We start from the raw sequence: 13,366 nt of genomic DNA, 5'->3' as shown, positions 1-13,366 counted from the left end.
AAGCAAGTATAAATACAAACACAGAGATACCACAAAAATATATAGATTTATTAAAATGAGACAAAATTTGGGGAGTCGAGGATATTTTCAGTGAATACGTATGTGTAGGTTGTTCTTGAAATAATACATGCTGAAAACTAGGGTGCAAGTGTACTCCCTCTATTTATAAAAAAGAAGATGTATAAATTTTGTCCAAGGTGAAACAGTGTAAAATTTGACCATGGTTATAGAAAAGTATTAACGACTAAAGTTAAAATAAATATCAGTATAAACATCCTTAAATATAATTGTGTTGTATCTATGGTAGTATTATAAATATTGGTAGTTTTTTAGTTAAACTTGGTCAACCTTTACACTGTTTAAGCTTGCAGGAGATTTAGGACTTCAATATGAAGCCGATGTTCCGCGGTGTGACTGGAGAGTTGTTGCCTCGCAGTGATTCAACATGATGGTTGACAATCGATCGCAACATTCAATACTTCAAAAGCTTATTCGCTTCGTATGCCAAAATTCAAACATGCGTTTACTATAATTTTTAAAATTTGCATGTTTTTTTGAAAGATAGTACTACCTCTATCTATAAAACGATGTCGAGTTTAAATTTAGATGTATCTAAACATCTTTTAGTGTATTGATACATCTAATTTAGGCAAATCTCCAACGGAGAGAGTATTAGGCTATGCTTGGTAGAAAAATATTTTTGACTTATTTGAGAAATACTACAGTTTCTCAAAATACTACAATTTCAAATACTTTGATGTGTTTTGATGTAACTAAAGGTTGTGGTACCAATACTTAATTATCTCTGAAAATGTGCTAGTATTTTTGATGTATTGGAAAAATAATTTTGGACCCTTTTTTTTCTAAGGGTGTGACTATTTCTCAGTCGACTGAGAACTAACTTCGTTCTCAATCAGATAGTGCCATTAAATTTCAGTTGTAACATGAGTTATTACTCATGGCTAACATGAACCATGATGCAAATCAAATAGTGTAAGATTTGTCTGAATACGAAGTTGAAAACTAGTAAATCCTTTTTTTTTTCTAAATCTGAAGTATTAGTATGACATAATTTATTGCCAAACTGAAGTATCTTAGTAGTACTGTTCACCACTCACTGAACAGTGCAAAGACGAGCAGACTAGCAGCTCCTTGTACGGCCACGTCGTGCTTGAATCCACCGTTCCATCCGGAATTCCGGATGCCCTCCCTGCTCCATCAAACCTTGGCATCTCCTCACCTCCATCGCACAGCACAGCGAGAGAGCCAAAATAAAAATAAAAAAAATCGCCGAATTCAGATCACCGTCGACTCTCCCACTCACCATTTCACCGGCCGCCCGCCGGTAGACGCCGGCCAGCGATTCTCCCCTTCTTTCACACCCTCTACTCTCTTTGCTTCTCCCCCGTTCCTCTACACCGGGATTGGATTTTGCTGTCAACCCTAACCTTCGCCGCCGTCTCTCCCCCAGTCCCTGCCGCCGGCTCATCTCCTCCCCGCCGCATATCCCGGTTGTAGGCTTCTCCCCGGGTACCTTCTTCCTCCGTCCTCGCTTTCTCGTGGCCGCTGGATTGATTTGGGTGAGCCTGTCCGCGATTTGGGTGCAGCTACTCAACAACAGCACAACCTCCCGCCCGCGTCTGTTCCGACGCGCCAATTGCGGTATAGTTCTGTCGGATCAGCAGTGTTAGCCTTTCGTTCTCGTACTTGTTTATGTGCAATTGTGCAGCAAGTAGTACATGCTCGCAACTATGTGTTCTTGGTTGGTTCGACGCTTAATTCTGCGATTAACTAATCATTTCCTTTTCACCATGACTGACTCACCTATCACCTATGTGTATCGAAATCAACCGTCAAAATGCATATGTATATCCAAACTTGATATCGCTAGTGTATATAAAGATTGATTGTTGCACATGGTTAGCGGACACATTCCTAGTTTCCTGTAGCTTTGACTTGGATTTACTACACATATAACTGCAAAATGTAGTTTCGATTTACTGCAGCGTCTATTTCCACACCACATTTTGGTTAGTCTGTGGTTAACTGGAACCTTGCCTGCACTAGTTAAAAGAAAATTTGAACAGCAAACGTACCCATTGTTGCTTGTGGATAGCCTATTATCAGCATATACTTCTCTCTTCTGTCAATGATAAATAAAAGTTGCAGCATATAGTTCGATGATTAATTTTGTGATTAACTGATCATTTCCTTTTCATGATGACTGACTCGCCTATGTGTATCAAAATTAACCTTCAAAATGTATACTATGTATGTCCAAAATTAATATCGCTAGTGTATATAAAGATTAACTGTACACATGGTTGGTTAGTGGCCACTTTCCTAGTTTCCTGTAGCTTTGAGTTGGATTTACTACATATAACTGCACAATGTAGTTTTGATTTACTGCAGTGTCAATTGCTACACCACATTTTGGATAGTTAAACAAAAAATTTGAACAATTTTTTTATAACTGGAACCTTGCTTGTAGTTAAACAAAAATTTGAAAAGTGTGTGCCAGTGCAAAACCTCTGCAAACATAACCATTGTTGCTTGTGGATAGCCTATTATCAGCATATAGTTCTCTCTTCTGTCAATGATAAATAAAAGTTGCAGCATTTCCACTAGCATCAGCCAAATAATCATATTATTGATGGATATTTTCTTTTCAGATCCTCCGTGCAGCATTTGCTTTCTTAGAATTTGTCGATAGGCACGGCATTTGGACGTTCTTATGACACCGCTACGACATACATACTCACTTCGCAAGCGCAGACATACCACACCGGTTTCTCCTGTTACTGGTCAGTGCTTCATTATACTAATGGCCATTTAGACAACCTTGCAGGCCCCTACTGGCTAACATAAAGGATTCTATTACATTCTATCTATTTCTGTCTCAGAGGAGGCTGCTGCTTCGACTGAGATTGACGTGTTGTCAGATGGTGGCCTGTCGAGCCCCAGTGATGACATCCCCACAGATTCTGATATCACATCTAAAGGTCCTGGACGAGTTTGTCTCCGTAGTCGGCCTGCTGGTGCTGGTATGATCACTACAGCGCCATTTGTAATCAGTGATACTTGCCTACGTAGTTTTGTTTATGAGCATACCACCTATGGCTTGTGTGCTTGCCTTTATTGATTTGCATTGTCACCTGATTGATTAGTATTTCATCCCGGTTCTCCATCAGATTTGCCACGCCCAGGTGCTTCAGCGGCTGCCGAAGCACGGCAAAGGCGCATACTGCGTACTTCAGAAGCTAGACAGTTTCGCAAACGTCCTCGTCATGTATCGTTCCATATACCAGATGATGGAGGTGACTGCAACATGCGTGACTGCTTCCCTGAATATATTGTGTCTGGTGACTCCTTACTCACTTTTACTATTCGTCTCTGCAGACTCCCCGTCCGCTTCTCAGACAAAGCCGGCTCCATCTAATAATCATGCATGTTAGTCCATCCCTGATGCTTTTTCTTGCTAGGAGAAGAGAAACTGTTTATATGTTTATAATATCTTGTTGTTTTACTGTTGACATATGGAACTATTGTGTTCATTGCTGAAAGTTTGATCCGTGTACATCGTTGCAAAGGAAGAAACTCAACCAACCTCACCTGCCTTGCTTTCTCTTTTCGCATGTAAAGCCCTCCTACATACCTTAGCCGAGGCGTCAGTGTCATGTCCCGACGAGACAACCGCTTCTATGGTGGAAGAAGAGAGCGAGAACAGGAAGATGGATGAGTTGGGTGCAGGGCCAGTTGGAAAAGGACAAGAAGCCGTGGTGGAAGAGAAGTCGGATCATGAGATCTTCAAGCTGGACTCCCAAGTTCTTGACTGCAATATTTGCTTCAAGCCCCTAAAGCCACCCATCTTCCAGGTGACCACTTGGCACACATCACTGCTAGCACACACATCATTTACTTATTACTTGATCCGTCCCACAATATAAGATGTTATTACAACCAATATACTCCTATATTGGTTTTTAATTGTCAAGCTTCGTGCACTAGCCAAAGCAACCAAAAGTCCGAACTGGTGGAAAGGGCTAGGCAATCCACATATACACTTCAACACCCCTCCTCGCATGTGATGGGGAAGACAAATCAACACGTGTAAACACAGAGGTAGGCTCAAGAGGCCTTGTAAGTGGGCGGAGGGGGCGCCAGCGCCAGCAATTTTGGAATAAATTGCGCCACACATGACTCAAACTCAAGACCTTGGCTTTGATACCATGCCAAGCTTCATACACTAGCCAACGCAACCAAAAATCCGTACTGATGGAAAGGGCTAGGCAATCCACATACACTTCAACAGTAATAACATCTTATAATATGAGATGGAGGGGGTACTTTTGTTCCAGCAGTTATTTGATTATGTATTACTGTGTAGAAGCCTCCTTTTACTTCTCCCTAGTTCTAGCTGCCCAAGGGAAGATTTTGTCTTTCAATTGTGAAAAACTAGAACTTTTCCCTGGCAGCAAATTTCCATAAAATTCAGAAGGCATTTGGATCAACATTTTGATGACATAAAGGGCTTTTCTGGGACTATTCTGTTTACTTGCTCTGTTGCTGTTCATCCTTGGATACCAAAATGACACCTTATGGGACTTTAGTTGGTATCTCAAAACTGGGTACTTATATTAGGGACTCATTTTTCTAGAAAGATGAGCAGATTACTGAGGAGCGACCCTTTTCAATCCAGGGTTAGTAGTCAAGTGCCAGCTGACCTTGGCTGATCTCTTACTAGTCACTATTTAGATCGTACTTTTCTTGGCATTTTGCTGGTGATTCTTAAAAAAAAAAAAACTTGGAGGGGTGCTTGTAATAATATATTGTCCTTTAGTGAGATCAAATGCTGTTTCCTGCATTCCTCCTTGTTCCATTGTCTCGAAGAATAACGACGCGTTGCACTCTGTTGTGCATCTTTCTAACTATTTGTGTTTATACAATATTATATCATCGGTTCTTTGTTGCTGTTTATGGTTCAGTACTCTGTCTGCTCATTTTCTTATTTTTTCAGTGTGAGGTTTGGCATGTCTTGTGTTCACTGTGCTTCGAAAAGCTACCGCAGAAATGTGTCATCTGCTGCAAAAGAACCGATTATAGTCGTTGCTTTGCACTTGAACAGTTCATCAACGCCATCAGGGTGCCATGCTCAAACACAAAATATGGATGTGACGAGTTCATCACACAGGACCAGAAGGAGAAGCATGAAAGTGGATGCACGCATGCTCCATGCTTCTGCCCAGAGGATGGATGCTCTTTCATAGGTTCAAGGGTTTCACTTCTGGACCACTTCGTCACCAAGCACGGATGGTTGCTGACCAATCTCCACTACAAAAAATCACTCGGGATCTCCATGGCACGAGACCGGCGATTTACTCTCTTGGTTGGAGAAGACATGTCCATCTTCATCTTAACCAACACTCTGACGGACATCGGCAATGCTCTCACGTTGGTGTGCATCAGGCCTCATGAGTCTGAACCTAGTTATTCATCCAAGATCTCAGCTGTTCCCCGTGGTTCTGGTGCTGCGGGGAGGCTTGTGTTCCTAATGGATCCTCTTGTAGCAAGCAGTTCGTTGCAGGGTGGAGTGCAGTTGGGGAAGTTCTTTCTGCTGGTTCCTCCGGAGTTGGTTGATGAGTCCACTGATGAACTTACCATAAACATTCGCATCGATGAGCTCACATCGAAATCTCAGCAAGAAGCTGTGGCCTGAGACTTTTTGGGTCACTTCTCATTCAACTGAGCTGCACACCACGGAAGTTTTTTTGTTCCAGGGTGTTTACATCTAACTGTATGAACTAGGCTGTGTGTAGAAGACGGTCAGTCGTTCTGTAGCTGTTGTTGACTCACTTCTAATGAGGAACTTGTCCTAACTGATGAATAGCTGCTCTTAATCGTGCAGATTTACTTGTACTTTACTTGTGTCATGGTCTGAATACCTGGAGGTAGGAATCAGGGTGATTATACTAGCTATCTTGACTGAACCAAATTGTAACAATGAATCTGTTGCTCAACACAAAATGGGAAGAAAACCAACCATGTTCTTTCGTCATTGTTATGTCTACGTTTTGTTGCCTTTGAACATGTGAGACATGAAATCTGTGATACTAATAGTGGAAAACTTTCTAGTCTTGGTCCTGTCATTTACTGATTTTGTGTCCAACTTTATAAGTGCATCAGAAGTCGTGGGGAAATAGGGATTAATCCATATTGTATCCTTTCTCTTGTTCCATCCCGAATGATTTGTGATGTAACCAAAATCCCCAATCGGTCCCATACTTGTGTTGAGACGATAACGTCAAAGAAAAACCGTGGACTGTTACGAAGCAGAAACAGTCATATTTGTTTATCAACAATAATGGCCCGGTTGATTCAGACAAACAATAATTTCCCAACCGAATAGTATTTGATTTGTGAAAGGAATTTTATTTTGGCGAGATTTTGTGGAAGGAACTTACCAATCACTGAGTTGCAGGTTTGCAAATAGCGGTGATGCGGTGTCAGGCTGTCCGAAGTCCACACCATCCGCAAATTTTGCTGGTTCGTTGGCCAACGCTTTGCATCCATCCGCGTGGAGCACAGAGAACGTTTGGGAAAGGGCCCCGAGGCTGCCAAGTGTGCCACCTGTAGTCCCTACAATGATAATCAAACAACATCAAAATCTAGAGACCGCGGTGAGTAATCGGAGTATAAAATTTCGCAGTGCACCGACAGGCTAAAATAAGAGAACGAGGTAACATGTCAAGTTTCTTCCAACCAACTCTAATATAAGTATAGGGTATACACTTTTATCTAAATATATATATAGTTTGCAATATAGTGGCGGTAATCTAGGTTTAATGGGGGGGGGGGGGGGGGGCGCTATGGAACAGTTTTCTCGCAAATAGAACAGACATGACATACTTATTTTAGCTTTAATGTTAGTAAAATGTTAGGTAGTTAGCAGAAGTAATTGTATTTTCGACCACCAGCATTAACCATAGACACCGACTATACCGGTCTCTGCGAGACTAGTGATTTCGTCAATCTTGATGCTTCACAATTTCTTGCATAGAACGCCACATCAAATATGACAATAGCCACATCATATTGCCCAATAAATATGTCAGCATAGATCTCGTCATGATGACTTTATTCCATCACCGTGATGTCGCATCCACCTCAATATTGGAGAAATGCCGAGTGTCTTCCATCTTCCATTGCCTAGAGGGTGGTCGAACATGGAAAAGAAGAAAGGATGCTAATCGGGAGCTCATGTTCGCTCCCTAGTGTTCTGCGACTCATAAGGGGGTTGCCATAAACAATTGGTGGTGGGCCGTGACAACTTTGCCATGTGGCATTTTTTTAAGTTATCGTCCACCGTATACATCGCCATGGAAAACGAAAAAAAGCATGGGTGGATTTGTTAACTTGAAATGTGGAAATGGAACATTTTTCTCGCAAATATAACATATAGGACATACTTATTTCATCATTGATGTTAGTAAAATGTTAGGTAGTTAGCGGAAGTAGTTGTATTTTCCACCACCAGCATTAACCATAGACACCGACTATCTATCTATCAGTGGTAGATGACGTACCGGTATCTGCGAGATGAGTGACTTCATCAATCTTGATGCTTCACAATTTCTTGCATAGAATGCCGCATCAAACATAACAATAGTCACATCATATTGCCCAATAAATATGCCATCACAGATCTCGTCGTGATGACTTTATTCCATCACCGTGATGTCGCCTCCACCTCAATATTGGTCAAATGCAAAGTGCCTTCCATCTTCCATTGCCTAGAGGGCAGTCGAACATGGAAAAGAAGAAAGAAGGATGCTAATCGGGAGCTCATGTTCGCTGCGCGACTCACAAGGGAGTTGCCATAAAAAAATTGGTGGTTCACATTATTATCCACCGTATACATAAAGATCTAACGGCTCTAGATACACTTGTTTTGTAGGACTAGAATTTTCATGGTTCGCTCAAAATAATTTGCTAGAAAGAAATGTCAAACATTGTCTGAAGACAGGAGAAATGGCAAAGTCTGAAAATAATAGCAATAAGACCACCCAGTTTCAGAAGAAAAGGGAAAGGGAATTTTCTCCTACCTCGTCTTTGCAGTTGCAGAGCCTCCCTTCCCCTCTCCTCTCCTGCTCCTCCTCTCCTACCCTCTCTGCCTCCCACCAAACCCTAAACAGAGCTCCGAATCCCGCTCGTCTCTGCCCCCGCCGAGCTCGCAAGTTCCTGCTCGGAGCAGCCGAGCCGAGCTCAGAGTCCCGGGGGTCCCGGCCTCTCGGGAGTATTCGAGTTCTTGGTGGGAGGGCAAGAAATGGCGGAGGCGGAGGAGGCCAAGGTGGAGGGGACGAACGAGGAGGAGAGGGCGGGGGCGGAGGAGGAGGAGGAGGAGGTGGACGTCAAGTTCCGGCTCTTCGACGGCTCCGACATCGGCCCCGTCCGCTGCAACGCTGCTACCACCACCGTCGCCGCACTCAAGGACCGCGTCGTCGCCGACTGGCCCAAAGGTCCTAAAGATTCCGCCCCTTGAGCCCTCGATTCTCGCTCGGCATGATGCGATGCTTGTGCTGTGGTGTCTCCCTGCGTGCTCTAGTTTGTGTTTGTGCGATCTGCACTACTAATTTTGTAGAGAAAACCATGCTTGCCTGTTGTTGCCTTTGCACGAAGAAAGTAGACATGAATAATGGGTGATGAGTAAGCTTCTTATACTTTTGCTTACTTACAGGATTTGTGGCTGGGGTGTTTTTAGGGAAGTATGGCCATGCGTCTATTACTAGCAATTCCTGGTTCTCGTTAATATTCTAAAGTAGTATGGCTTAAATTAGCAGCAATATATCGAGAACAAATTTGGCAGAGCGTCTGAGTGCTTGACGCAGCGCTGCAGTCTGATCTGGTGTTGCAGCTCCTCCCGCGGCATCACGATAGGAACACAGTGACAAGGCAGTGCATGCGGCCGTCACGCTGTATTGGTCTCCTAAATTAGAGGTATCATATGAGATGTCTCCTTGTACAGTAATAATCCAAAATGGTCTTGGTACCCAAGAAATAATGTAGGCAGACATGAGACATGTCAATGTGCTTATCACAGCCTGTTTGGATGAGGGTGGATTGTCCAATTCCTGAGACAAAAACCGGTGTGCTGGCAACTAATGGTGTGCAGGAAGGATGCCTGTGACTTCCAACATGTGGTCAATATTTCCATGAATTCCTTGAATGGGCAACTGCACCATTCCATATTAGGATGCTATTAACGGTACTTCCTTACATAGCACATAAAAAAGTCTCCAGACTTCAACATAGTCCATGATGCTCAAAACAGTACTCAGTGGTAAGCCAAAGAGGAAGGCTGTGGAGTAGAACATAAAGAGCCCAACAGGAAAATGCTTTAGAAGCCACAAAGATTGGAGAAGCTCATGATGTTCGACATGTGCGTGTGTATTTCATTTTAGCAGCTATTGTATGTTAGTCGCGTCCTCGTTCCATCCACAGAGATCAGAGAGAATGCCATGTCAACTAAAATTTTGTTTGGTAGGGATGCATTTGTCGTGTGAAAAATGGCGCATGTCTTCGTTTACGCCAAATACTTTTATTTTATGTCTTAATTTTTCTATTGCCTACTTCTGCTATATCTGCATGATTGTGCTCCCTGTTATTATGGATCAATGAATGTTGCTCAGTATCTGATATTATTAAGCTTTTAAATAAGGTGAGCTTAGTTTCGACATAGTAATACCTTAAAATTCATCTTTCCCTGCCTTTGTCATTTGGGGCATGTTTTTGGTTTGCATGATTCTAAAAAAAACATGAATAGGAAAAGACATAAATGCAACTACAAAACAGAGGATTGAAGAACACAGGAATTCTGTAAACTTGGCTATTTGGTTCACAGGAAAAGGAAAAACACAGGATTCCTAATAAACATGGTCAAATCAAAGTCAAACCACATGAAAAGGTGTAATTAGGATGTTATTATGCCACTAGAGCGGTCTCGTTCTTCGTGAGTAGGAATTTGTAAAGGAGGTCAAGTAAATTGTAAAATTCCTGCTTTTTTTTCCTTTCGAACCGAGATCTAAGGAAATTTTCCTGCATTTCTCGTTTGCTCAATTCCTTTGAACCAAACAGATGAACAGTGCCACCATAGGAAAGTTTCCTACTTCTTTGTTATTCCTCCACTTTTCCTGTGAACCAAACAAGCCTAGTTCTAGTATTCAGATAATACATGTTTCTTGCCCTACCTGCACGCAAGGCACATGAGATGATTTCACTTTTACTTTCTTATTTTTATCAGTAAAGATAAATTTATTGTATTTGTCTGCTTTTGATCTTCTAGTAATCTATTGTTCAATTTGATGTCACAAAATGCCTCACTTCTCTTCACATTAAAAAATATGAGTTGTACTTCAAGGGTAAGGCATTTATTGGTAGTTTCCTGCATATATAATTTCGTAGCTCATTTCTGAGTTTATCTTAAAGAGTGGTTATATCTTCTACTACCTTTTGTGTGAGATGTTTCTAATTCTGTAATGGTTTTGCTTGTAGATAAATCAATTGTCCCAAAGACAGCTAATGATGTGAAACTGATTAGTGGAGGCAAAATTCTAGAAAATGACAAGAATATTGCACAGTGCAGAGCGCCTTTTGGTGATCTTCCCAGCACAGCTATCACAATGCATGTTGTTGTCCAGCCATCGTCAGCAAAGTCAAAACCAGGTGAGCTCTAACTTTATGATATTTGGTGTAAATCATGTATGCACTCTGAATTTTCCTGTGCATCTCACTGGGAGTGGTTAACATATTTGACCGTGCAGCTTGTGTCTTTAAATTGCAATGGTGCCTATCATTGTAAATATTTCGCTAGTTTGCTCTCGGTTTGATTCCTTTCTAACGTTCGTTCTATCACTAATGTGCCTTCATATTTTTGAAAAATAATAAGTAGAATATACATGCAAAAGCAATGTTCAATAAATTCTCTGAAGAGAAAACTATCGTGTATGATATATTAAAATGTTGAGAAATTAATTGGGTTTTGTGTTTGTGCTAATCAGTAACATGACCTGCTGGCTGTTCCGCAATTTGTAGTTGAAATTCTGGGTTCGCCCACCAATAGCATATCATAGATATGGTTTCCTTCTAATTCCCTCTGATAGCCAGTACAGCAGTAAATAGTCAAAGCACCATCCAAATGCATGTCTTACTGAAACACACAATATTTTTGATTGTACACACTTAGATAGGACACCGTGAAATGCGGTGTTATATAATAAATATTATCGATAACTACTTAAGTACACCACTGATCATAATTTGAATTAATTTGCCAGCCATATGCCAGTGAGTATTCAAGATCAGGCCCTTGGCTCAGATTCTAGCTGCTTAACACTTCCAATGGTTCAGTCTAGATGCCTTTCAGTTAATGAAAACCAGAACTTATCCATGTTTTGTGATTTGCATGCCTATGGCGGTTGAATTTTGATGCCCAACTGCTTCGTACGCATGACTGGTTACTGGAACTAAATGAATGCATTCTGTTTTAGGGCATGTACATCATTTTGTACTGAGGTAGACAATTTCGAAATAGGAACAGCAAAATGTGCATTAATACAGTTCAATTCTGAAAGGAGCCCAATTTAGTTCATCTGATGAATTCTGGTTTCCTTTTAACTTGTTTGTTGTGGCAGACAAAAAGGCGAACAAGTTGCCTAAGACCACTCGCTGCTCTTGTACCATACTATGAATGCCAAGTGTACTCCTTTCACAATAATCTTTAGGCCTGCCAAGAGAGACAAACTGAACACGAAGAAGAAGATCCAGCGGTGGCATGTATGTTGTGAGGTGATATTGTAATTGTAAGCTAGATACTACACAAGAGTCGGTTCCCTCTGCTGCTAGGGAAATAGTGCCCACTCTGGTCGCTTTGTCTGTTTTACCCCAAACAAAATGTTCCTATATGATGTACAAGATACACACATGTTGCTCTTGCCTCCTTCCTGGAGGAAGAGCCTGCCGTGTCGAGTCGGGGTTGTTGGGTGAGTGGCAACTGGATTGTTGATTCTCACTTGAGATGCTCTGTGAATGTTGTTGTCTTTTCTGTCCTGCACTTGTCTTCTGTGCTTGGTGGGTCTTGCATTTTTCGCATTGCAGTTTATATCTCCATCTGAAGTCTGAACTGTGCTACACTAATCATCACACTTGGACTTGAGTGACAAACACAAAATCAATCGATTTCATGTGCACCAGAATTGATGGATGTGCAAGTTGTAAAGGGAAAAAAACATCTCCAACAATGGACATATGGAATCATAGCAACGGTCTTTGACGCAGAGAGATGACCGGCGAAATGCTGATGTTGAGCACACCTCCACGGGCCTTGACAGGCAACTGGGGAAGCTGTTGACCGCTAGACACAGGAGAAGAAACAAGGCCCAGAACAACCTCCTTAAATGGGCCGCTTCAGTAGATCCAGAAAACAACGGAACCCGGCAGTTTCTGGCAGCACGCAGCAGGGGAGCCTGACGTTTAGTCCCACCTCGCTTACCCAAGGGAGCGCTAACCAGTTTATAAGCCTCGCCGTTACAGCTACATCGTCCCTTCGGGGACATCCGATAAAATTGGAACGATACAGAGAAGATTAGCATGGCCCCTGCGCAAGGATGACACGCACAAATCGAGAAATGGTCCAAATTTTTTTGAGATTTTGCGGGATGGTCCCTGGCTTTGCTGGTTCTATCTCTCGGAAAGGCCCCTGGAAATCGCAGTCGCGCCCTTCTCCTTTATGTTTCCTTCCGAACAGCTCCTCAGGTTATCTGGTTTGAGCCATTTCTATTTGCGTTTAAGTACCCTTGGTTCATAGATTTCTTCCCGAACACATCCATTTGTACGCTGTCACGTACAGAAAACAGAATGGAAGCAGCTCACTTCAATTTTCGTCTTGTTAGAGCTCTAAACATTTCTTCAGCAATTCTGCTGTATAGAGCAATGCAAGACCCCGATTTAATATGTTTTATGGTCTTGACATTATCCATGAATGTACGTTGCGCATGTTCTCTTTTTTTCCTAGGCCTTTCTTCATATGTCCGTGATTGAGTAGAAATCAGAGACCGGTATGTCAATTCAACTTAATTTTCTTTGAACATTTTTCTGACTCTTCAAACAATTTGAGGAGATAAAATTTTCGTGGTCATGTATGTTTTATCCGCTTATAATACTTCATTGTTTGAATAAGGTCGTCACCCAAGTACGAAACTCAAAAACTCAACAACGCAATGCATGAATTGGTCTTTTAATTTGCTTCATACTTATTTTGTTCATTCAAACTTTAGGTTGTTGTCCCTAGGACAGTCCTGCTGCTTCCCTACAA

General features: G+C 41.9%; 2 protein-coding genes and 1 non-coding gene across 5 annotated transcripts; all 3 read left to right on the top strand.

The window, feature by feature from the left end:
- Positions 1-1,197: 1,197 nt before the first annotated feature.
- LOC127318391 (E3 ubiquitin-protein ligase SINA-like 7) lies at positions 1,198-6,055 on the top strand. Of its 3 annotated transcripts, XR_007861836.2 has the most exons (8): positions 1,200-1,662; positions 2,673-2,804; positions 2,904-3,044; positions 3,192-3,317; positions 3,400-3,450; positions 3,643-3,875; positions 5,018-5,822; positions 5,906-6,055. XR_007861836.2 is itself a non-coding variant. In XM_051348877.2 (7 exons), exons 2-7 carry the CDS (start codon positions 2,735-2,737, stop codon positions 5,714-5,716), a joined length of 1,212 nt encoding a protein of 403 aa, XP_051204837.1. In that variant the 5' UTR covers positions 1,198-1,662; positions 2,673-2,734; the 3' UTR covers positions 5,717-6,055. The 3 variants fall into 3 exon arrangements, 2 of the variants coding, with proteins under 2 accessions (XP_051204837.1, XP_051204836.1); XM_051348877.2 differs by having other exon boundaries at positions 1,198-1,662; positions 5,126-6,055; XM_051348876.2 differs by having other exon boundaries at positions 5,018-6,055.
- A 2,032-nt stretch (positions 6,056-8,087) lies between these two features.
- LOC127318390 (membrane-anchored ubiquitin-fold protein 4) lies at positions 8,088-12,102 on the top strand. The gene is made up of 3 exons (XM_051348875.2): positions 8,088-8,516; positions 10,549-10,719; positions 11,688-12,102. Exons 1-3 carry the CDS (start codon positions 8,324-8,326, stop codon positions 11,741-11,743), a joined length of 420 nt encoding a protein of 139 aa, XP_051204835.1. The 5' UTR covers positions 8,088-8,323; the 3' UTR covers positions 11,744-12,102.
- A 490-nt stretch (positions 12,103-12,592) lies between these two features.
- Positions 12,593-12,695, top strand: LOC127318398 (U6 spliceosomal RNA). The gene has a single exon (XR_007861846.1). It is a non-coding gene; the product is annotated as a U6 spliceosomal RNA (small nuclear RNA).
- The last annotated feature ends 671 nt before the right edge of the window (positions 12,696-13,366 follow it).

Source organism: Lolium perenne, chromosome 2 (genome assembly GCF_019359855.2).
Source record: "Lolium perenne isolate Kyuss_39 chromosome 2, Kyuss_2.0, whole genome shotgun sequence".
In the NCBI taxonomy this organism is placed as follows: domain Eukaryota; kingdom Viridiplantae; phylum Streptophyta; class Magnoliopsida; order Poales; family Poaceae; genus Lolium; species Lolium perenne.
This window is presented reverse-complemented; position numbering and strand designations above follow the sequence as displayed.

Coding starts and splice junctions, on each gene's coding strand:
- LOC127318391 (XM_051348876.2), top strand. CDS start 2,735: ATGACACCGCTACGACATACATACTCACTTCGCAAGCGCAGACATACC. Junction 3,045..3,191: donor TAGTCGGCCTGCTGGTGCTG/GTATGATCACTA, acceptor GTTCTCCATCAG/ATTTGCCACGCCCAGGTGCT. Junction 3,876..5,017: donor TAAAGCCACCCATCTTCCAG/GTGACCACTTGG, acceptor TTATTTTTTCAG/TGTGAGGTTTGGCATGTCTT.
- LOC127318390 (XM_051348875.2), top strand. CDS start 8,324: ATGGCGGAGGCGGAGGAGGCCAAGGTGGAGGGGACGAACGAGGAGGAG. Junction 8,517..10,548: donor CGTCGCCGACTGGCCCAAAG/GTCCTAAAGATT, acceptor TTTTGCTTGTAG/ATAAATCAATTGTCCCAAAG. Junction 10,720..11,687: donor GTCAGCAAAGTCAAAACCAG/GTGAGCTCTAAC, acceptor TTGTTGTGGCAG/ACAAAAAGGCGAACAAGTTG.